At 33.5% G+C, this 25775-nt stretch overlaps 2 protein-coding genes and 1 pseudogene across 16 annotated transcripts; all 3 read right to left on the bottom strand.

Annotated features, from left to right (window-relative positions):
- Positions 1–317: 317 nt before the first annotated feature.
- Positions 318–5869, bottom strand: LOC112004714 (vacuolar cation/proton exchanger 2). Its single transcript, XM_065769355.1, is given in 8 exon segments — positions 318–647; positions 737–834; positions 1146–1261; positions 2410–2649; positions 3908–4042; positions 4475–4647; positions 4821–4972; positions 5763–5869. Coding segments are annotated over 8 exon segments (1032 nt in total). The 3' UTR covers positions 318–636.
- LOC112037311 (receptor-like protein 30) lies at positions 2424–22379 on the bottom strand. Of its 15 annotated transcripts, XM_065769352.1 has the most exons (7): positions 21828–22373; positions 11037–11075; positions 10747–10870; positions 10566–10646; positions 7275–7342; positions 3908–4042; positions 2424–2525 (listed from the first exon to the last, which is right to left on the bottom strand). In XM_065769352.1, exons 1-4 carry the CDS (start codon positions 22189–22191, stop codon positions 10637–10639), a joined length of 537 nt encoding a protein of 178 aa, XP_065625424.1. In that variant the 5' UTR covers positions 22192–22373; the 3' UTR covers positions 2424–2525; positions 3908–4042; positions 7275–7342; positions 10566–10636. The 15 variants fall into 15 exon arrangements, 6 of the variants coding, with proteins under 6 accessions (XP_065625424.1, XP_065625425.1, XP_065625426.1 ...); XM_065769353.1 differs by lacking the exon at positions 10747–10870 and having other exon boundaries at positions 21828–22379; XM_065769354.1 differs by lacking the exon at positions 10747–10870 and having other exon boundaries at positions 10566–10617; positions 21828–22375.
- Positions 19168–21819, bottom strand: LOC112040965 (receptor-like protein EIX2; annotated as a pseudogene).
- Positions 22380–25775: the final 3396 nt, after the last annotated feature.

Raw genomic sequence — 25775 nt, 5'->3', positions numbered from 1 at the left:
CATCATATAAACAATGTCATTAAGCATCTGAAATATAGAGAAACGGGAACTCAAGTCGCATAGTAATCCACCTCGTAACAAACAGCTACTAAGCTGCCAATGTATTTCAAGTAAAACTTTCTATACATAACAAGCATCTTAATTGGTGCCGTTACAAGATATGGTCGACATGATTGGATGAGATTATAAAAATTAACTTTACAATAATTTAAAAAAAAAAAATTATAATATCCCAAAACCAATAATCTACCACCAGTCCTGCTGGTTCTCTTATGTTCCAAAAATCCCATTCATTATGATGAATTATACCTTCAAAATAGGTGTACAACATAATCAATCAATTTTATTGGATGCATGCCCCTTAATAACAAAAATGGAACAGTATATGTTATTTGAAAAGAAAGGAAAAAAAATTACACCTCTCTTGCAGATCCAAGTGAACTTTTGAATCAAAACAGTAGCTGAAGAAGAGAGAATACAATATGCAAGATACCGGTCAAGTCAATTCACTGACAAGCACAAGCAGGGGAGGTTGGAACAATGTAATGGTTGAAAATTGGGATATATTATTTGAATGAACCAAAGCTTTTGGTGATCGACCTCATGAATCAATAGCATTGTTGATTATGTTTTTGATTACATATCACCTGCAGAAATATAAAATCAGGAATGTTTTAATATAGGTATTCATACAATGAAGAAATTTAAGCATGAAAAGCAGAAACTTTAAACTGACCTGGTTGAGAATGATCTACTTGTACAAAAAAACTTGCAGCGACTATCAGATAGCAAAGAATAAGCATATGACCTTTAAAATAATTAGAAGTTCATTCCGGCAAACAAAAAATTTGCGACATATAAGAATATGTAATTATGTACATAAAATTACCAAAAGATAAAAATATCGCAAAAATGGAATCCACAACAATTAAGAGAGTAATTATTATCACAAACTTATTTCAAAACAGAATTGAGCAAACAAGAGAACTCAGAATGCAGTTGGACTTATTTTAAAAATGCATATATAACCATCCAGCTTATATCAGAGCCTACCATCGCAAATATTATTTAAAATGCTTCCTTCTCTTATAAACATCTGACCAAACTATAGAGATTTTTAATTCTTTGTCACTGAAATACATACCTGCAGCATGAAGGCTACTACTAATACAGTCATAAAAAGCATTGCTGTCTCGAAAAGCTGAAAGTTTAAGTCCATAGGTTGCCCCAGAATCCAACCAACAAGTACAGAAATGGGAAGCTGCAGCAATATAAAGATGATTTTAGCGGATATTGATGCCAAAATGAAAATCATCAATACAGTAATACAAAACAGAACAATCATCAAAGCACAGTATCATATATGAATAGGCCTCCAAGCACAAAATGGATTGTACAGGGATGCCATTTTAATGACAATATCCAAACATGAAAAACAATGCAGATGAGAACTTAATCCTGCTCCCGGCATGATAAAACATGTATAACTATATATAAAGTAACGGACTTTTCTGAAGCTAAACAAACAGAGAATAATAATGTCTCTCATTTTTTTTGTTTTGAAACAGTGTGGATTTGTCTCAAGGGTTTCTTGTTCAAGCTGCAATAAACATCACATCACAGGTAACAAATATCACACGAAACAAATTCATGTAAATAGGTCTTAATAGAAGCATATATTTCTAAGTGTACAAGATTCCTGCCATAAAAAGGTGGAGCTGCTCCAAAAGAAGAAACTACTCATGATAGTAAGTGTGATTCTCAACAGCTCTCTTTTCCAGCTAAGAATTTTATCCATAATTCCATATGTTGAGACAGCCAATGGGGTGTAAAACTAAGGCTACAAAAGGACTATTCCTGTATTCTTGAAAATGACAGGCCTTGATTGAGATTGGGACTTCTGTTGTATATGCCTTTGTCTTGGAGGAAACATGACAGGGGAGGGGATGATCAAACTCCATTTACTAATATAGTTTTAACGATGAAAGAGATATTTAATATTTTAACAGAATTTCAAAGCAGCTGAAGAAACAGATCACTTTTTTGTTCCTCGAAATTTTTCAGTTATTCAGTTTCTAAAAAAGAATACATTTATTTAACATGAGGATGCACAAAACACTTAATGACTTGTCACTAACATAGAAGTTAGAGGATATTTTTGAAGATTGAAATGGTTCTATCCATTTCTGTGATTCAAATATAGGTTCAAATGCAACTCAGATTAAACAGTATAAACAAGAAATTAAACTAAGGTCAAACAAACTCTTATTTTTTAAAAGTAAAAACATAAAATAGATATCTGAGTTGATGATCCTATTGCCACTCCTAATGAAATGTCCTGTGAAGAAACTCAATTCTTAAAACTCATTCTAAAAAGAAATTGTTAGAAGAGAATGTTAGAAAGCTTACAAGCTTGTCTTTCACGGCAAACATAATAGCACTTGCATGCTCTGTGGCATTCCCCACAATTGGGAGCAAAACAACACTAACAAATTCAAGTGGCACATTCCATGCAATAGATGCTCCTTGCAAAACAATCAACCAATCAAAAATTTCGTGAGTCAAAGAACAGTAGAGAAAAAAATATAAAATTACTAGAAGATTGCCATTAGAACTTTCATCTATTGTGATAGTAAAAAGGTAACGTTTCTAATAGAAACTCTGGAATTTCAAAGATTCCTGCACATAATTTTACTTTAGGGTTATTTTCTTAATCATATTTGGTCTAGATTATTCTAGAGTTTGTAATAGTATTAGGACTGTTTTAGTGGAATTTCTTAGGGTTTAGTTTAGAAATCAATATTAGGAGTCAGGTCCAACTAGGTTAAATAAGATTCAATCAGTCTATATAAAAATAAAAATAAAAAAAAATTCAATTTACTTATCAAATATATATATATATAGGCTTCGTTGTATTTACAGAACTCAAACTTAATCAACGGAATTATTGGTAATTTGCATTATTGAAGATGTGTTCCTAGAATGTTCTCCCCTCTCTTCTCTTCTTTGGCCTGCATTACTGTTCAAGTACTCTTCACACAGCCCCTACACAGCAACAAACTTCTCACTTTTCCTTCTTTACAACCCCAAATGAATCCATTCTACTTATACATCAAAATCCTAAAACCCCACATACTTTCACAACGCAACAATAGTTGGCCCTCAATCATCTTCTATCTGGTAGGTAAAAGGGCACCGACTTATTTCCAAAATTAGAGTTTGATCCTAGGAAGCATTGACACTTCATTTAAGGTGTCATAACTATGTCATACCAGTTTTGCACTCACCATGTTAGTTTATAACTTTTCAGAAATTGCTTGTGTCATACTAGTACCCGTACCGATGCCTATGCTTCCTAGATTCGACAGCAGCTGCCCTTTTTTTGGGGGGAAAAAGTTCCTTGCCAATTTTTGCTCTACCAAATAACCACCATACAATCAATCAAAACAAGCCTCTTAAATTATATATTTTCTGCTGCCCAAGAAATCTTGCAACCTGCTTGTTCTTTACTTCAGCCCACTTTTGCCATTCAATCCTATCTATTCAGGACAGAAACAAACTACAAGCCTTACCAATAATCCATAGCTCTAAAACCCCTACTTCCAAACCCTATAGCTCATCATAAGCACAAGCAGAGAGATTTGGAATATCAGCCCTGTGTCACTTATATCAGTCAATGCCCCAAAACATGATAGAAAAGTAACCATATACCAAACCAGCATTTGATACAAACATCAAAATATGGCCAAACAAAGTATTATGTCATTAGAGTTTCCAATTGCAATGGCTCCTACATGTAAAGAGGGAAAAGGGAAATTATATATATCCTTTAAGAATTTATTTATCCTTCAAAAGTGTATAATCATAAATTTTCTAGGAGAAAGAAACAGTAACAAGAAAATATTACCTCTATTGCATGAACTAAATATTCAGATAGGATTGAGATCCAAGCTGTCATAATCAAAAGCCAAATTATTGATTCCCATTTCAAGATCTCAGGACCTTCATTGTCATCTGAGCTCTCTTCAGTCTGACTCCATTCCTATGTTCATACCATATATCACACTATAAATTAATTAATTGAAAAATCCAAGCTAAAAGAATTCTCCATATGTTGCGTTTAAAAGTGTACTAAGATATAAAAAAAGTTATCAAGTTTCATAGTCTATTAGATTAAGCAGAGGAACCCAGAATATCAACAACATCAAGAAAGCTGTCAAAAAGTCTGAACCATTCATGTTTTTCATCATAAAACTAATAATTCGAACTTCCTAGCCATCATTTTTTTTTTTTAATAAGTACTTCAGTAGCTGTCATATTGCAAATAAACTGTAGAGAAATCCATGTATAAGAATGAAATTTAAAAGAATACAATAAAGAACACATGGTACTAAAATGTTTACACATTGAAATATTCTGAACTCTTTTCTTTTTGGGTTGGGGGAGGGGGGCTATGAAAAAATTCATAACCAACCTCATTAAGAGGATCATAGGGATTCTTATGAAACTTTAGCTGGAAAAAGAGGAAAGCAGCATATGTAACAATCATGATGCAACTGTAAAATCTTGAAAGAGCCAACTCTGACTCCCCAAAATGAACCTCAGTGGGTGTATAATGAAGAACAGCTGGAAAAAGTAGGCCCATGACTGCCATCTACAGAAATCCAGAGTTTACAGCAGTTTCCTGCATGCCACTTCTACCAGCTTTAGCATGAAAGATACAGGACAAATTAGAATATACATGTGCACACACACGCACACACACGCCTTTTGAAACTACTGCTCCTTTTGACAAAAAAGACCACCAAAAAAGAATGCACATCCGAGCAACAAGTTTGACAGAATTGAGCCCAATAATGACAGCTGAACAACACATATCAGTCAGCTTTTCAGTGCATAGATTGATGTATTAAATTCTGTTGCATTCCCAAAAGTAGCATTCAACAAGCCTCCAAATGCAATTTCAAATTCACTGCATTAAAAAAAGGCAGCTACAATAGTGATAAAGATGGATATAGACAATGCACATGATACTTGTTAGAATCGTTGTTGCTTTATATAGTAGCTAATCCTAGGAAAACCCTAGGATAGGTTGCTTGCTCTACAAGTACATGGATAATTGGACCTAGTATGAGTTTGAGCCTCTTGGACAATAATCTCTCTAGCACTCCCCCTCAAACTCAAGAACATAACTTCTTGAATGTAAAGAAAATGCATCGGCCACTAACAGCCAGAATGACCTCAACTATGGAGGGTGAACATCACCAATGACCATTCGACACATGGCTTAAGGGGGGCGTGGATATCCTTAAGAGGCTTAGGAGTGATCACAGTCATGAGGAAATTCAAGATGCTGCCACATGTAACATGCGACGTGCATGCGAGCACACAATGCTTGCACACATGGCAAGATGGCATGACAGCTTGCAAAGCAATATGTTACTGCTTGTGTTGACATGACTATCCTACACATGACAAGACCTAACGTGACCTAAAAAACTAGGTCCCAACAAAAAGTTCTTGACGGTTACACATTTTCTATATTGAAATGTACAAGTTACTATGAGCCTAATTCACAAACAACCAAACAAAAAGTTAAATTCCTTCCTATTTTGAAATGTACATGTTACATCTTTTTCTTTATGGATATTTTTCTTTTTATTCTAAACTTTCTTCTCTTCCAAATTTAAATTCCTTTTCTTTTCCATACAAACAACCAATTAGAGAAACAACTATTTATTATAAAATTAAATATAAAAAACTTCCAGTGATCTATTTTTCGTTCGAAGCTACTCCGAATCTCCTTTTCTATCATCTTCTCGTCATTTGTTCTCCGCCATGATTCATTCGAAAACGACGATATCTCCATGCTTTTTTTTTATTTTCAAATTTCACAGAGAGAGAGAGAGAGAGAGAGAGAGAGGGTGAATTTGATGTTATGGGCTATTTGACTAGGTTAAAAAGGAGGATAATGGATGGGATATTGGGCTGGGTTGGCCCATATTTAAAAGTTCTTTTATTTGGTGTCTTGCTAGCCCGATGGGGACGGTATCTTGTGCACTCATCTTATAGAGCACATTTCTCATAAGCATATGAGCCCCACATACTTGTGAGAAATGTACTCTATTAGACATTTAGACGGGCGCATAAGATAATTTTTTAGCCTGATAACGGTATCTTGTGTGTCTATCTTATGGAGTGCGCTTTTCATAAGAATGTGAATCCCACATGCTTGGAGTTCACATACTTGTGAGATGTATGCTATATAAAATGGGAAGGTGACATAAATTGTCGTAATTTTAAGTGAAGTGGAGAGAATCTTATTTTCAGTGTATTGAGGGCAGTTGGCCGAGCCTGGTTTGGGTGTGCTTCAATCCAATGTAGTAGAAAACAATGCAATCTCAAAATTTTCTTCCCCCTTCCCAAAGGAAAGGTGAGGCAAAGACGGATTTTGCTTATCCCAATCAAAGACGAATCTATATTAGGACTACGTGAGCCAAGACATGGCCTTCTAGCCCAAACAACCCCTATTATACATATATTTTTAAATTGTGGTCCTAAGGACGTAGTTGAACACAAAAAATTCAATTTATCCAAATAAATCACCAACAAAAGAAAAAAAAAATGGTTGGTTAGTCCATGATGTGTAGACAAACTCTAAAAAAATTATATTTAACCTGATTTGTTTTGTTAAATATTGTTTTGTACATTTGTTTGTGTTTTATGTAGATGAAATCCATTAGAAAAGGAAAAAAAAATCCTAATTAGGATACATTAAGGACAAATAAAAAAATAGGAAGTTAAGAACTTAAAATAATATTGTTCTTTTATTTATATTTTAAGGTATTTCATTGCTTTGAATATGCACACGTAGGTGTTTTCCTTTTCTTTATCAAAATATTTCATATTAGTTTTTTTCTTTAAAATTGGGATGGTAGTGGATCCAAAGTACAAATATGTCATCTATTGTCAATCTATTTTTTTCCATCACACCAAATGGTTAATAAAAACTAGAAGATCAATAGCCTACCAACTTATTTATAAAGTTGTTCTACTTTTGATTACTTTTCCAATATTTCTACTGCAACTATGGAACAAGAATTTTTAGCCATGAATATTAACAAAATTATGCTTCGTAACAAATAGAAAATTGATTTTTTTAAAGGATATTTTTTATTTCATTCATTGAAAGGGAAATGACACCAACACATTAGCCACTTAATAATTCACATTCCTTGGAGAGAGATGAAAAAAAAAAACTGAAAATTCCTTACTGTGCAGCATATCCTAAACGCTCAGCCAAAGGTGTTATACCCAATAAGCTTAGAAAGAAGACCCAAGCCTGCAATCCACATCAACGTAATGAACAATAATAAATACAACAAAATGATTCAAAACCGCTATACATCATCAATAGCAGCAGGAACTTTTTGAATATATTGAACATGAGCAATATGATATAAATTTATAAACCACAGTACTAATAAATAAATAAATAAATAAAGGCTATTGAATACATTATTCTTTTTAAAAAGAAAAAAAAAAAAAAAGTGCAGGAACACTCTTTTTTTTGCAAGTTTATTATTCTTGCAGTTTTATAGTTCAAACTCAATTGCATAATAACTTAATCAATCTATATTCTTTAATATTAATTAATCAATCAATGCTTATTAAGATTAATATACGTGGTCTAAATCAAGTATGGGTAGCCAAAATAATTTAGAACTTTTTTTTTTAATACAAATTAACTCATAATCATGTGCTGGGTTCATAATTGGCCTATATTAATTATGGAGTAACCAAACAATCTTATCTCTTCAAGTAACATCTTGATTAAGGTATCTTAATTATTTTATTGAATCTTCACTGTGAACAACCATCAATGCCAGTAGAGCTTTTGGATGAACGAAGAGAAAAGTCAGATCTTTCCTATTGGGTGAGGGAGACTAGAATTTAGGTAAGCAGTCAGATCATGATCTTGATTTGCTAAACAAAGCTTTAAGTTTCCGTTTGGAATAGATTACTTAACTGAAACTGAAAACTTTTTGCTAAAAGTACTGTAAATAAAGGTAATAATTAGCTGAATAGTATAGTGAGACTCATGAATAGTACCAAAAAGTGCAGTAGAACCCATGAATAGTAGCAAAAATAAGTTGAAATTTTCAACTTGTCCTAAACGGACACTAAAAGGAAGGATTCTACCAGAAAAATTAAAATATGTGTCATTTGAACAGAAACTATCAGGCCCATATACCTACAATTAAACACAAACCATGCACACAGCCCGAGCATTTCAATCAAAGCCTACAATTTCTAAAAAATGCCTTACGAATATGAAGCAGAATTTCATGTAATGTCAAATGAAGGAGCGTCCAAGTTGTTGTGCTTGTTAGTAATTTTAGTGAGGTTATTCAAAAATATGCTTAAAATCAGTTTATGCTAATTTTATTTTTGGTAAAATTCATCCCACCAATATGTGGTATTGATGAAACTTCCAATGCCACTCATTTTAAAGTTACAATTGGATATATCAATAGCGTAATTAACTAAATTCAATAGGTCAATTAGGAAGAAAATATCAAACAAGAAACTAATGGTGGTGTTTGTAGAAATAGGATCCAATTGCATATATTTTTTACTTAGAGAAACTTAGGACTAGTTGTACACTGCCTTCCCTAATACAATCAACATATCCTACTGGAAAACATTCATTCAAAAAATGATTGATTGATATTGTGATAACAATGTGTAGAACAAAATAGATTTTGGTCAACACTTAACAAGCAGGTCTTCTCTCACTAGCTGTTTGTTATTAATTAAAGATTATTGACCTGTGGTGCAGACAATGCAAAAATGCAAAATTATACCAAAAACATTATAAAACTTATAAATAAATAAAAAACAAAATGGAGTTATTAACAACTAAGTTGTGTGGAAATACATTAACAACTATTGATACTGCTCAATTAAACATCACAACATATTGATAACTGATTCATTGCGAAGGGCTACAACAGATTGGTAATTAACTCTGCAACTGTCTTGACACATGAATGGGCACAGTGGTGACCATGAGTTTGTGCCTTCGTGGTTGAGATCAATGAAAATTTGAAAAGAGAGGCCTTGATCAAAAAATGTCAATGAGTTGATCATTATTATAAACAAATTTAGACTCCAAATCTTTATACACAACTAGCTCGTTTGCAAACAAAATAAATTTCTGTTGACAAGTCAAAAATTTAACAAGCAGGTGTATCTTGGGAGATTCACCAGCTTTTTGTTACTATATTTGTTCATCCTAAGATCCATGCCAATATATATTGGGCAAATTACAACTTACTCACTTGTGGTTTATCTAAAATTTAAATTGCTTACTTGTAATTTAAAATTTGACACTTTACCCACTTAAGGTTTGACCAAAATTTAAATTGCCTGTAATTTAAAATCCCATCATACAAGTGTTCCACTAGATTCTTTTTTATCTTGTATTTTTATGTTTTTTGTATTTTTTGAGGAGAGAGACATTAAAGTGGGGCAAAATTACATATTTAGTACTGTTTTTAATAAAAGTGAGTTACAAAAATCTAACTGAGCTAACCTTAGGTGGGTAAAATGTCAAATTTTAAACTACAAGTAGACAACTTAAATTTCAGCCAAACCAAAGATAAATAAGTTGTAATTTGCGTATATATATTAGTAACTTGCTTTTCACTGATATTCTTCTTTTGTTGGCAAACTTTGACTAAAAATGAAACAAATTGTATAAGTGTCAAAATTCATGAACTTTTGTGACAGTGAAACTTTACCATACTTTCGAAAGAAAGATGGATTATAGAGACTTGCTTCTGTGTTGGTATGGTAAAAACTCTATGCTAAAATGATTATAAGAATTGGAAAAGATGAAATTAGCAAGTCCCATCTAATTGGAAAAAAAAAAAGCATAAAATAATTATTAGGTTATTCTTGACAAGGAGTCACTTTTATCATTATTTTCTTTTACAACCTACTTTGTGTTGGTTTTTATGGATAGCTTGTGGTTTTTCAGGTTTTGATAGCAAGGCATCAGGATAAGATGTACCCTATTCTTGAACCCAAAGCAAAAACAATTTCCAAGCTCAAGATTTTTAGTTAGTATCTTGTAGAAGCAGCACAACAACCTTAGGTAATTGAATATGACACATAAGATGAAACCATTGATGTCACCTGATTTAATTCTGTCATTTTCTTTTACTGTTGACTGCTAGTGAACAGAGGCAACAAATACCAATTACATATGTTCATCATTTTAATCTACCAAATAAGTCAAGTCAATTAAATTAGTCATAACTCATAAGGTTATCTTTAATTAAGAACAGCATACCCAGGTTATGTTCCTTTCTACTTATGCTCATCAAACAAATCTTTCATCCTTAGTTTCAAACAACAATCAAAATTTTAGATAGCAAACAAATCTTATCTCCTCAAATCCACAATTTGTACCTCAAGTTGTTATATATTGAACCTGTCTTAAGATTACTCTGGCTCTTTAAAAAAATCATAGAAAAAGTCTTAACAGCCAATGTCACCTCCTTTCTGCTTCAAGAATTCCTTGACCTCTGCAATGTCCTGTGCAAAGAGCTGAAGATGGTTCTGCACATCAGAGCCCCCTAGACCAAATTTGACCAATATAATTACCATTCAACCAAATTCTATTAGCACAGGTATGCTTAGAAAAAATTAATAGTAAAGCAAAACGGAGTCCCATACTTTGCCAATCGAACAAGACAGTCAAGTACATCTACACGATCATCAATAGCTTTCCTATATGCTAAATCCATACAACCAAGGTAATCTTTGCTTGCTCCATATTTAGAGATAACCAAAGGATTTGCTGGGGAGAGAGGGAGGTGAGGGAAAAAGGTCAACAATAATATTCTAAAAATATATATATACATATATATATTTTCATGAAAACATACAGTTAGACAACCTTATCGATCAGTTATGAGGAGAAAAGAATCAGCTTTGATTAGAAGCAATATGCAATAGTGATATACCTTCTGCTGAAGCATTTTGGCCTAGATGAGCAAAGCAATCTGCAATGTGAGGAGCGATCAGCATCTTGAAGAAAATATTATTGAAATGAACAGGCAATAATCTATCATAGAGAAAACTAACTAATTATGTCAGAATTATCAAGCTATTACTGTTAAATGAAATGCAACTATAAGAAATGATATTTTAATCCTTCAGTTCCTAAAATGCAATTGTGGCATGAGATAATGTGATATACAAAAATCATATTCAAGTACTAATAATAGAACAAAATCCATTTTTATTTCTATAGTAACCAGATCAAGGAGCTCTGCATTAAAGATAGTCCCAGGACTGAGAATGAAATTGAAAAGTCTACAAAAAGCAATGAGTTCGAGTCTTAGTAATTTTTTGTTTGTTTAAATTTATTAAACAATTAACTTCACATGAAGGGCAGGATAAATCATGAACGTGACTATACGAATTTAGAAATAGCACCAGTTAAGAAAATGCAGGAAAGTTGTTAAGATTATCTAGAAATGCAAACTGATATCCACATGAATCCATTGACAAATAGTAAAACAGTTCACATTGAATGTGCTGCAAGTTCAAGAAATGGGCAAAGGAGAAATTTATCAACGAGTCTTGGTAGCCAAATCCAAGGAAATCGCAATTAGAAGCTTTATTGATTTGATTGTTAGAAATCCAATACATCTGTCAAAGGATTCAGGTAGGCAGAGCAATTTAATTTTTTAAGAGAATGTACAGAAATCAAAACAGCTTGAAATTTAAAATGAACCAATACAATAAAGATTTTAGATATGGATGATTTTAGGTGAACACTTTTCCTAACAGGGGGGAAAAAGACAAAAATTAACCTATAGCCTATGATGGAGTATAAGTGGGACATCAGCCAGCACATCATTAACAGAGAAGTTGCCATTGTCAATGTAATTCAAGAACGGACTTACTGGATCATAACTATAACTGAAGCTCAGTGGAACACCATTCGCAAGATTGATGCAAAAACTTCTAGCTCTTCTTCACGAGCTTGTTAATAATCAGTTTCATCTACAGGAAAATGTCTTGACAAATGTAAGATTCTTTAAGAGGGACCATAAGTCTGGTTGGTTGAAGGCTCAATCTCATCTTGTCCAAGAAACCAAAAGACCAGTTTTGTCATTTTTGGATAAAATAGCGCTGTAATTCTTCTTAGGAAAGCAATCTCTGGTGGTGAAATATAATTAACAATTATACTTTTAGATACAGAAAATACAAAGCTTCTTATACTCAAATTGTGTTGAGTGAAGAATTGATCATGCTGCACAAGTATTAGAACAAAAGGGTGGGTCAAATGATAGCCATCCAACCAGATCCTACATGTTTAGAGAAACATCTTACCAAAAAGAAGAAGAAAGAAGACACTAATCAAAATTTTAAGAAGCAAAATATTGTTGCACATACACATGTGAGTGGAAGTTCCATATGACAATAAACGAAGAAAAAATTATTATAACATTATTGGGCTCAATTTTCAAAACGCATTTCCTTTAGCTTTGGGTTACGCAGTATGTCACAAAAACAAGACTACCTAAAATTTCTACAAAAGGGGTCTAAAAATTATATGCAAGAAAAGTTTTAAGTAAATACTTTCCAAAATCACTCAACCAAATTCAAATGCAATCTCAGCATTGTTTTCACTGTTTGTGTCTCAGCATCTTATACATATCTTCAGTAAATGATAAAATCACACCTAAAAGTATCAAGAGCAACCCAAACAAAGCTATAGCTTAAATGATGAGACACGTGCAAATTAATTTAAAGAAAATCTCACACAACAAAAACCCCTCTTGTTGTGCTTGACACTAGGGTTTGAATCCCACCAGTCCTCTTCCCGCTATTTACCTAGCAAAAAAAAAATTTATTCAACTTCTAGGGTGCTATTTCCTCCACACACACACACACACACAAAAATAAATAAATAAATAAAACCCCTTCTAGGGTGCTATTCTCCAATTTTATTTTGTCTGTGTGGAGCTAATTGCCACTGTGAGTTTCATGTATTGACCCTAATGTTGAGAGAGGGTGTGTGTGCTACCTTTAATTGCAATTTTTTCTTTTTATAGTTAACTATCTTCTACCATGCCAAACAGATTTGAAACAAAATCGTTGTTAAATCATTGCAAACAATATTAGATTCCCAACAAAACACCACAGAGAATTAAATTTGCCCCACAACTTCAACGTACCCCAATTGGGTAAATCACCAATTCAGCAAAATTTCATTTCAAAAATCACAAATAAGCCATGTATCTGTATCTACCCACGTATGTAGAGACACAAAATTCAAAATTAATAACCAATAACATGTTCTTTTTATCAAGTCAATTTTTAGAATTTAGAATTGAGATAGGTTATGGGTTGTTGTACCTGATTGGGCTGGCAGGACATGAGAGCCGTGCCATGGAGCCTAACTCACAGCCCCTTCAATTCCTCCATGGGACAAAGTAGACTTGGCAAACTGGCTCTTTTATAGCTTAACTGCTTAAGCTTCATTATAGTGGTTGCAAGGAATCTACCAAAATAGCCTTCGAATTTGATACAAAGAGCCTACTTATTTTGCCCAAATAAGCGCAAACTTGTTGATGCAGGACAACCTAGGCTTCCCACCTAGATTAGTCCTACCGAAGAACCTTAGGCTTCCCACCTAAGGTGTTTGGAATCACTACCAAACAAATACGCAAATAATCTCGATAAAAATAATAATAATCTGTAACCTACAAAAGGAACCATCTGGAGCTTTATATACAGCTTTCAGGAATCATAATGATAAAGATAAACTCTCCTAAACAAATCCTAAACAATCTCAAACACTAATATTATAATCCTAAACAATCTCAAATACTAGTCCAATACTAAAGATAAACCCAAATAAAGATAACATAAATGATAAGGATAATCTCCACAGGTGTGCCATCATGTGGTGTCCGCACCAGAAGACTTTACATGCATTGATGCACATGAGACATGTATTGACAAATGCCAAAAACCAAAGCAACAAACAAAACTAACAAAAAAGAATGAAAGAAAAGCATGGTGTTTTATTGGATTATATATGAAAAGAACAACCCGAGTATTAAATGAACTTTCTTTGGTCTCCCAAAGCTGAGTAATCTCTCTCTCTCTCTCTCTCTCCAACCCATCCCTCCCTCCAAGACTATGAAATTGTATCATAATATGCTGAATGCTGATACGAATTAATTAGTAACATGCACCACTTTTCTCTTTACCCCTTTATTTTGCCAAACCCATCATATTAGTTTATATGCAAAATAAAAGTAGATTATTAATTTCTAAAAATTTTAATACGACTAAAATGAGCACTTCAAGGATGGTGTTTGCTACATCCTGAAATAAAGAAAGCATATACGTTGTGGTCTATGAGAAAATAGCATAGGTTAAATTATTTTGCAAACATACTTTGTGTTAGTACATTTTAAATTAAATATGTTGAAACTTAAAATAATTGAAGATGAATAAAGATATGAGTTATAATAAAATTTGTTAAAGAAAGAGTTATTTGTATGTAAGTTATATTAAATAAATTAAGAGAAGTTTTCTAAATTAATAAATAACATGTAGGTTATGTGAAGGGTTGGAAGAGTATATATATGGCTATGCTATGGACTAATTTCCTATCAAGAGTGAATGAAGAGAAATAGTTAAAAGCAAAGAGTATTGTGTGAGAGAATGAATTCAATAATATTTCTAAATACTTGAGAGATTTCAGGCCAAAGAAAGGTATTCTTTTGGTGAAGCTTTGGGTTTGAATACTTTGTGCAGAAGCTATTCTAGTCATACAACATTTGTTGGGCTGTTGAATCCTAAGAGAGACAAGTCAGAGAAGGTCTGCACCAATTACAAAGATTAGCTAACCAAGGGCTTGAATCTTCTTAAAAAGAGCAAGTGTCACGCCTCAATCCAAATAGTGTTGTGTTCATCTCTTCAAATTAATAATATTCAGCGTATTATTCAGTTTCTTTTTGTGTTGTTTCCATTATTATTGTGTTTGCACCATCACTTTGTGTTGAAATTAAGTTCTTTTTGATATTACAATCATATGCTATTCTTTAGACTTTAAATTCTTTTTGACATTTTTATATTGAACTGCTTGAAAAAAATTTCTAACTTTTCCATTGTTTGGTATGTACTATGTAGTTGCAATATATATATATATATATATATAATTGGCTAAGAGGTGGAGAAACTGAATTTCATGCCTAATGCACTATAGCAAAATGACACTATCACCTTACAAGTTACAACCAAAGTGTTTTAGGCTTTTAACAATATAAGTTGCAGCCATGCATTTAAAGTTAAAACTCTAAATCTAAAATAAACTAGATATAGATATATATATATATATATATATTTTTAATAAAACAAAATTGCTGGACTGTGTAATTTCACCACTGCCATTGGACAATTTATCTTTTTGAACTTAAATGCAATTTCACCCTTACCGCTGGAGAATTTATTTCCTTTGAACTATCGAAACAGGACCACTAATATACTAACTAAGTATCGTAAAATGTTTTTCTTTGGGCTTCTGTTGCTATTTTGTTAGGTGCAATCTCTATTTTTTGCTTGGATAGGCTTGTCATTACACCGAAAGCCTTTAGGCACCATCTCTAGAGCCCATAGTCGAGTTTCAGTTTAGCTTCCCAACATTTTATTTAGAGGTATCAATTTTCCCCTCAACAGTATCGAATATATCATTTTGTTTTATTAAAAATATATATATATATATATATATCTATATCTAGTTTATTTTAGATTTAGAGTTTTAACTTTAAATGCATGGCTGCAACTTATATTGTTAAAAGCCTAAAACACTTTGGTTGTAACTTGTAAGGTGATAGTGTCATTTTGCTATAGTGCATTAGGCATGAAATTCAGTTTCTCCACCTCTTAGCCAATTATATATATATATATATATATATTGCAACTACATAGTACATACCAAACAATGGAAAAGTTAGAAATTTTTTTCAAGCAGTTCAATATAAAAATGTCAAAAAGAATTTAAAGTCTAAAGAATAGCATATGATTGTAATATCAAAAAGAACTTAATTTCAACACAAAGTGATGGTGCAAACACAATAATAATGGAAACAACACAAAAAGAAACTGAATAATACGCTGAATATTATTAATTTGAAGAGATGAACACAACACTATTTGGATTGAGGCGTGACACTTGCTCTTTTTAAGAAGATTCAAGCCCTTGGTTAGCTAATCTTTGTAATTGGTGCAGACCTTCTCTGACTTGTCTCCCTTAGGATTCAACAGCCCAACAAATGTTGTATGACTAGAATAGCTTCTGCACAAAGTATTCAAACCCAAAGCTTCACCAAAAGAATACCTTTCTTTGGCCTGAAATCTCTCAAGTATTTAGAAATATTATTGAATTCATTCTCTCACACAATACTCTTTGCTTTTAACTATTTCTCTTCATTCACTCTTGATAGGAAATTAGTCCATAGCATAGCCATATATATACTCTTCCAACCCTTCACATAACCTACATGTTATTTATTAATTTAGAAAACTTCTCTTAATTTATTTAATATAACTTACATACAAATAACTCTTTCTTTAACAAATTTTATTATAACTCATATCTTTATTCATCTTCAATTATTTTAAGTTTCAACATATTTAATTTAAAATGTACTAACACAAAGTATGTTTGCAAAATAATTTAACCTATGCTATTTTCTCATAGACCACAACGTATATGCTTTCTTTATTTCAGGATGTAGCAAACACCATCCTTGAAGTGCTCATTTTAGTCGTATTAAAATTTTTAGAAATTAATAATCTACTTTTATTTTGCATATAAACTAATATGATGGGTTTGGCAAAATAAAGGGGTAAAGAGAAAAGTGGTGCATGTTACTAATTAATTCGTATCAGCATTCAGCATATTATGATACAATTTCATAGTCTTGGAGGGAGGGATGGGTTGGAGAGAGAGAGAGAGAGAGAGATTACTCAGCTTTGGGAGACCAAAGAAAGTTCATTTAATACTCGGGTTGTTCTTTTCATATATAATCCAATAAAACACCATGCTTTTCTTTCATTCTTTTTTGTTAGTTTTGTTTGTTGCTTTGGTTTTTGGCATTTGTCAATACATGTCTCATGTGCATCAATGCATGTAAAGTCTTCTCAAAAGGTTTTAAAAATATTTTGAATACAGAATCCCTAAGCATAAGCTGGCGCCCATTAGNGCAAATATGAGCAACAAAGACTTAGAGAGGTTTGGGTACAAAACCCTAAAAATAAAAGGAGGCACAAGAGGCACTCTAATCTCTCTCTCAGAAGTCCCAAAAACGTTCTAGGGTTTTCCTTATATATAGAAGTGTTTTACTTGAACCCCAAGACGTTTAAATAGAGTTTGGGCTGAACTGGAACTCTGCAGAAAAATAAATCTGTACGTGGTTCGATCGATCGAGTCTAATTTTCGATCGATCGAGCCTTACAGATTTAGTCCAATAAATCTGCACTCACTCGATTCCAGTTTTACAAATAAACATACTTTGAGCAAGCCTAAACAAGACTAAACAACCTGTTTTGATCATGGTTTGCCAACAATACAAATTAGAGTTCTAAATACATAAATTCCTAAATCTTTAGAACCTAACAATCTCCCCTTTGGCAATCCGTGACAAAACACAAACTAAAAGCTCAAAGTTTACAAAGTAAAAGCTCATTACAAAAATAATGCTCATAACAACAAATCCAATCTTAACTACTATCCATCAGTTGCAAGTGTAGACAGCAGCTCAATTGAATCAACCTGTATATTTCCTGAAACACTCAACAAACGCATAAACGCATGTGTGGAAAAAATACAAGTAAACCAAAATTAAATTCTTGACTTCACAAAACACAAAACAAAGACATATATCATGAAGAACTCATAAATATAAATCAATGAGCAGTGAACAAGAAAGAGAAATAAAAACATAAGTAAACTAACTCTCCCCCTAAGTTAGATACAACAAAAAGTTTTTATTTAGATTCAAGCCCTTTCAAAAATAGTTTCAACTCCCCTAAACAAGACAAACATGATTCCCATAAATTTCAAAAATAGTTTCAACTCCCCTAAACAAGACAAACATGATTCCCATAAATCAATAATTTCTCCCCCTTTTTGTCACGTATTGACAAAGACAACTCATACAAAGAGTAAACAGTCAACATACGCAATAAAGGATAAGAGAAAATAGAGAATCAAGGGGAACACAAAACAATTCAACTCTATAGAAAATAGAGACAGCTCCCCCTATGAACAACACAGGTAAAAAAACTTTTCTCCCCTATAAAAATAGGAAAAACAAAACAAGTTATGGGAAAAACAGTTTTGGGGAAAAATAAAGGAGGGGGGGGAATCAGCAGCAGCAGCAGCATCACCAACAGGATCAGGAACATCCTCACCAGCAGGACCAAGGTTAAAAACACACAAACCAAAATTAAAAACTAAGGTGAGGATACACATGAAGAAAAATATTCTCTCTTTCAATAGAATGCAAACATGGCACTATGTGACCCATAAACAGTTGCATGAGTAGAGAAAATATTTGCACATTGATTATCCTCATAGTACAGATTTATTTTTCTGCAGAGTTCCAGTTCAGCCCAAACTCTATTTAAACGTCTTGGGGTTCAAGTAAAACACTTCTATATATAAGGAAAACCCTAGAACGTTTTTGGGACTTCTGAGAGAGAGATTAGAATGCCTCTTGTGCCTCCTTTTATTTTTAGGGTTTTGTACCCAAACCTCTCTAAGTCTTTGTTGCTCATATTTGCTGTTTATGTGAATCTCTTGTGAGATCTTAGAGGAGCTTTCCTTCACATAAACTTAGGGTTTTCAAGGTAGAGATATTTTCTACATCTTGCTGATCAACAAGGTTGCTGCCATTGAACTTTAAAAGAAAAGCAAGCGGGGAGCTTGTAGCTGATTGAGGAATTCAAGAAAGAAGTAGTCCGTGGATTCGGAGCCTGCGCGTGGTCGTGTCAGGAAGTTCTACTGGTGGGTAGCATTAGGAAGTCGAGCGGGGAGCTTGTAGTCCTTTTGTACGAACTTCAATTCTTTCATAGTGAATTCAGGTTAGCCTTGAGGATCGGTGGGTCAAATCCTCCCCAGGTTTTTACCGTGTGGTTTCCTGGGTGATCATGTCTTGTGTTATTTATTTTCCGCTGCATTATATCTTGATATGATTGTTTGGATTGTTTTAACCTAGAATTGCTTAATTTGACTAAGTAACAACTTGGCTAATTAATCTAGGCTACGCAATCTGTGTATTTTAAGGGGTCTTAAACCGTTCAAAATTGTTGTTCGACAAGTTCAAGAGGCTCAAAAATGTCAAACTTGACATACTTTGAGGAATTTGACCTGAAAGTTGGTTTAAAGAGAAATCAATAGATTCTATTGATCTCATATCACCTATATTCTCCGGGATCCTTCCAGTCAAGACATTAAATGACAAATTCAATGATTGTAGTCCTTGGAGACTAGCCACTTCTTTAGGAATCTCTCCTGATAAATTGTTGTTGGAAAGATCTATAAAATTTACCAGTTGAAGTGTGGTGGAATATTCATGAGATATTCCCTTAATCACAAGCAATTCACTTTCAAAAGGCCTAGAACTAGACTCAAACCACCAATCAAGCAAAAAGAGGGGATCATTTGAATTGTTATTTTTGGCCATCACACTGAAATTGTTAACACATCTAGGTATGCTTCCAAACAGTTTATTATGTGAGAGGTCAAGGATTTGGAGTGAAGTTAGAGCACAAATTTCATCTGGTATTTGACCATAGAAATTATTGGAGTGAAGGCTAAGAATCATCAAGCTTGAAAGTCTATGTCCAATCCACTTAGGTATGCTCCCATCAAATTCATTTTTGCCAATATCAATAGTAAACATGTCTGTACAATTTTTCAACAAGGATAGAAGTTTTCCGGAGAATTTGTTGTTGTACAAATGCAAAGACTTAAGATTAAATAAAGATCCAATGGATGCTGGAATTTTACCAGTGAAATTGTTGTTCCCCAAATTTAAGGCAGACAAGCTTTGCCACTTCATCCAACAATTACTTATTTTCCCTGATAAAAGATTTTTTCCAAGATTGAGAAATTCCATTTTTTTGGGCTCATTCATCTTGTAACACAAAAAGTGAGAAATAGATCCAGATAGTGAATTGTGAGAAAGATCAAGAAAGGTCACATTCGAGGATATACAAGGTAATGGACCTGAGAAGTTATTTGAACTCATATCAATCATGGAATCATCAGACAAAATCAAAGGGATATGTGGAATCTCTCCATAGATTTGATTGTGAGAGATATTTAGATAAGTAAACTGAGAAGACAAGTTCCAAACCCATGGAGGAACTGCATCTGTAATCCCTATGTTGGATATGTCCAAGGTTGAAAGTTGCTTTTGTGAACAAAGCCATGAAGGAAATTTGGGCCCTAAATTCCATGATCCCAAAGCTAAAGAGTTGAGTTGAAAAGGAGGGATCCAATCGAGACTTACATTTAAAGTCAATCGATTCTGAGATGCAAAAAGTGTTAAATTGGCAAAATGAACTTCTGACACCACACCCTCCAACATATTTAAACCAATATTCAGAGACTCTAATTTGGAGAGCAGTCCAAAACTTTGAGGGAGAGTACCGTTAATTTGATTACTCTGAAGGTCTAAGGATCTCAAAGAGGAAAGATTTCCTATAGACCATGGAATTGGACCTGAAATTGAATTATACCCCAAAGAAAGGATGACCAGATTTTTAAATTGCCCAAGTTCATCAGTCAAATGCCCAGACAGTTGAGCACCTTCCATTTCTAAGATCTCTAGTCCATTTGAAACACATCCCGATAGACTTTCAAAGATTTCAGATATCTCTTGACCCCATGTGCTGTATGACAATCTAACTACCCTTAAGATGCAGAGATTACCTAAAGATCTTGGTACCTTTCCTTCAAGTTCATTGAATAACAAGTCTATGCTAATGGCAGATGTTAGGTTTCCAATGGCACTAGAGATTGTACCCTGCAACTTATTTTCCCTTATTTTCCCTGAGGTTGAGGAACTTAAGATGACTAAAACTGTATAGCCAATTGGGGATTGAAGAGTTGAAACCGTTTCCAGATAGGTCGAGGCGCCTAAGTGAAGTCAAGTTCTGGAGATGAACAGGGATTGGACCTTGAAATTGATTGATTGATAGATCAAGAGAAACCAGATTATGAAGACCAAAGACCCAAAACAGAATGGAAGTGTTTTCAAAACCGTTTAATGAAAGATCAAGGGTGGTGAGAGATGAAAAGTTAATACTACTGGGTATCGGTGGTGGGATGAAAACAGAAGGGTCACAATTTGACAATTGCAACTCTGACAAGGAAGGGAGTTTGTTTATCTCCTGTAGCCAATCAGAGGCTTGGCTAAGGTCTGCATTACCCAAATCAAGGTGGTGTAGTAAAGGAAGACCAAAGAGCCATTGAAGGTTCTTCACATATAACCGATAATAATAATTATCATCTCCAAGATTGAGATAGTGCAAATTAGAGAGATTCCCAAGTTGATGAGGAATCAATCCCCCAAATCCCGCATATGAGAGATTAAGATATCTTAAGCTCTCCATTGAGCCGAGGAATTTGGGAATTTGAGTCCCATTGAAATTATTGCCACTGAGGTCTAAGTAAATCAAATGCTTCAAATCAAGCAGAGAAGGATTTATCTTACCGCCGAACACTGACCTCTCATAAGTTTGCAATTGAGCTTCATATTGAGCTTCATCGGTTGGAAGCTCGTCGTCAATGTCATCCAAAGGAGGAAAGCTTCTGAGACGGAGTTGGATGACGTGACCGGTAACGTTGTGGCAGAGAACACCGACCCAGTGACAACAATCCACGTCAAATGCGGCAGCAGCCCAAGAGGCAAGGCGGTTAGAAGGATCTGAAAGGTGTTGCTTGAAGTTGAGAAGGGCGTGTCGCTCGCTTTCAATGCAACGAACCTCAGAGTCGGCAGTGAGGAAACAAAGGAGAAGGGTTAAAGTAACAGCTATTATTATTCTCAACAAGGAACCCTCCCTCTTCATCATCATCATCGTGCTTTCATGAAAATAATAATAAAACTGATAGTGATATATGATTTTGTTATGTTTGGTACCAATGGCATAGGACTTATTTATAGGAAGCGGACCAATCCATTTATCTTATTGTATTGTGATGAAGCAGTTTGTTTGATGCTTTCAATTTCAACCCCACGTTAGGAAGCGGACCCATCCATCCAAGTCTTGTGATAAACCTATTTACCTGTGTTTAAACAATGAAAAAAAAAAAAAAAAAAAAAGTCAACAATTGTGGCCTCCCATCCCATGTGACCCTGACAAAATAAGAAAAAATAGAAACCCACGCCTGGAAGAATAAGAAACAAAACTGAAAGCCAATGGAAAAACTATTTGCCTGTGTTTAAACAATGAGAAAAAAAAAACTAGATAAAGTCCACAATTGTGGCCTCCCATCCCGCGTGACCCTGACAAAAGAAAGGAAAAGAGAAGCCCACACCTGAAAGAATAAGAAACAAAACTGAAAGCCAATGAGAGAAAAAAAAAAAAAAAAAAAAAAGAAGATAAGTCAACAATTGTGTCTGTGTAAGTGCTAATTGCTCTGTTACATGGTACTCGAGTGACTAAACTCAAATAACGCATTGCAACAACCTTGTGTTTCACATAATCGAGTTCTGTATGGCATTTTTTATGGAACTCAATTTTCTTAAACTTGAGTTCCATGTCAAACTCGAGTTTCTAATTAAAACTCGAATTTTAAAAAAGTTATAGATTGCTAGATATTTCTCAAACAGTTGCAAAATATTAATAATTTTAAAAAATAGTAGTATTGGGCTATTTTTGCCTGGATACATATCAATTTTCTAACTTATGAAAAGTGCAACGCATGGTAACTTGATTGGTCAATACCCATTCATTACTTGTATCAAAATTCAACAATCTTCACTCCCTTGTGTGTGTGTTCAGTCCGTGTCTTTCTCAAAAAAAGCAAACAAGTGGGTTTGTCCCACAACGCTCATGTGTGTGTCTCCCAATAGGTTTAAAGTCCTCACACAACATTTAAGAGTTACCGGCTTTTGTATGTTGTGAGTTGTGTGATATTGAACCTGGGTTTCCACTCCCCTATGTGTGTGTGTTAAGTCCGTGTCTTTCTCAAAAAAAAAAATTCAACAATCTTTAAAATAGAATATATCCTACTGAAAACATTGTAGTAAAATAATTTTTAAATATGTGAATAGTGCTAAAACTCTCTGCTCTCTCTTTCTCCTCCATCACTCTTCCACCTCCACTGCCATTCCATAAGGAAATAATTCATAACGCCAGGTGTAACTTTTTTGGATCTGTTACTTTGAAACATTGTTTAGTTCCCATGAGGTTCACTTGAAACCAAAACTATAAACTTGGCGAAAATTCTTAGAGATTAATTGTTGTAGTTCATAGACTCTGTAGGTGAGATCTCAAATATAGCCTAATCCAGAGGATTTGAAAATAATATGAAGGAAAGGAAATTTATCATGCGTTGTCTTATGGGTTGTGCAAGAAAATTATCACTATACCAAGTTACCGACTCTTACAGTGTTAATTATGTTGTTATGCGATTTCGTCTAAGATTTGTAACTCTTGATTTATTTCTTGTCACAAAGGAAAGTGGGATTTTGTTCATTCATAACGCCATATGCAGGGACAACATTTCCCTGCAAAATGAAGTGTAAGCCAAAAATCCAAAAATCCATGGTCTGCAACCGTAAGGGCAATCAAGAAGAAAAAGATAGCAGGTTCGTATACTAACTTTTTATTTTAGAGATAAGTATGGAATGTCATAAATACGAAATAATGAATAAGATTCTAATAAGAATATCAGTATTATACTTTTATAGTTACACATTTTTTAAACCGTTAGATTTAAGTAGATCAAACGGTTAAAAAAAGACCCCCATTATTACAAATATTCTTATTAAGATCTCATTAATTACTCTCATTTATTACATTCTAAACCTATCTCTAAACCCAAAAACGTTTGACGTCTCTCTCTCTCTCTCTCTCTCTCTCTCTCTCTCTCTCTCTCTCTCTCTCTCTCTCATCCAACGGTGTGAATCACAGATGCTTATCATGTGAGCATGACTATGAGTCTATGAAGTCCAAATTTCCCTTGTTTCCCTTCTCACACATGACGAACATGGAACAAAAAAGAAATTGTTCTAGTAATTCCAAATAAATCACAAATGCTTATCATGTGGGCATAACTATGAGTCTATGAAGTCTGAATTTTCCTTGTTTCCCTTCTCACACGTGACGTGCATGGAACGAAAAAGAAATTGTTCTAGTAATTCCTAATTCCAGGCTATACGTATCATTACTACTTTTCCAACCATTCATTGAGGAAATTATTGTGACAATTTCATACAATCAAGTCACTCTCCATAGGTCTATAATGACCTCAAGGTGGATGCATACACTATAAGAGAGATAATGCACATGATACAAGTGAACGAGAAACATTCTCAAGCCTCGTCAATGAAAGGCATTATCTATTTTAGAGAAATCGGTCAACTATTTCGTGGAAAATGTATGTCATTAAAATAAAAACCACTGCATGGAAAACAAAGACAATAGGCCGCCGAAAAACACTTTATGGTCACTTCCAAGAAACTTCACTACAATTTCCTTCTCCCTTCAGTGTAGTCAACCAAAACAGGCAGATTCCTTGCAAATCCTATAAAGAAATAAATAAACAAAGACAAAGAAAAGCAGGCCAGCCTGATCCACATTTGTTTTTAATTTCAAATGCTTCCAACAACAAAAATTTCCTAATAAGTGGGAGTAGAGAAGAAAGTTCCCACCATGACATGTCTCCAAATGACCGTTTCTTAAATAGGATTTTGATTTGTCATTTGTAATAAATCCCACTATGTTTACTTGTTTAAACAGGATTTTGATTCATTATTTTTTATAAATCCCTCTATTTTTACTTGTTTACATAATTTGTGATAGCTATTTCCATTTTAAAACTTTTTTATTTTTTATTTTTATTGTTTTCTCTAAAAATGCAAAAATCATAGGTGAATCCCTTCATGACTACCTCTAATATTTTAAACATGGGTTGAAAAAACAATCAAGCCAATATTTGTTTTTAAGTTGATATCATGAGATGCTTTGTAGGCAGGGAATGGATCTCAAGGTGCCATACATTAAACCGCCACACATTTTTAAGTTGATTTCATAGATATGAGACCTTTTTTTTTTTTAATGTTAGATAGTAATGGCCTTCTGTCCTAAATTCATTTAAAGCACTATCTGTGGTTTAACCTAATTTCGACATTCCCTTGAAAATGAAGTTTATTTATCTCAATAAATTTTTTTTTTGGCAAGGATTGCATAATTTTTTGATGTTATAAATTATGAGAATTGAGGACAAACTTCCCATGTTGTCACGATTGAATTATCAAAAAAATAAAAAAAATAAAAAAATCCTTCTACATGAATCTTTTAGTTAGAAAGACTTAGGACTAATTGGAAACTACCTTACCTAAAACAATCCTGTTCAATGTCAAACACTTAACAAGTAATTCCTTTTACAATGGTAGTTTGTCATTAAATTTGTTTATTTTATGATCCATACCAAA

Source organism: Quercus suber, unplaced genomic scaffold (assembly GCF_002906115.3).
Source record: "Quercus suber isolate HL8 unplaced genomic scaffold, Cork oak 2.0 scaffold_1122, whole genome shotgun sequence".
Classification (NCBI taxonomy): Eukaryota; Viridiplantae; Streptophyta; class Magnoliopsida; order Fagales; family Fagaceae; genus Quercus; species Quercus suber.
The sequence above is the reverse complement of the archived record's forward strand: the minus strand, read 5'-3'. Positions and strand labels throughout refer to the sequence as shown.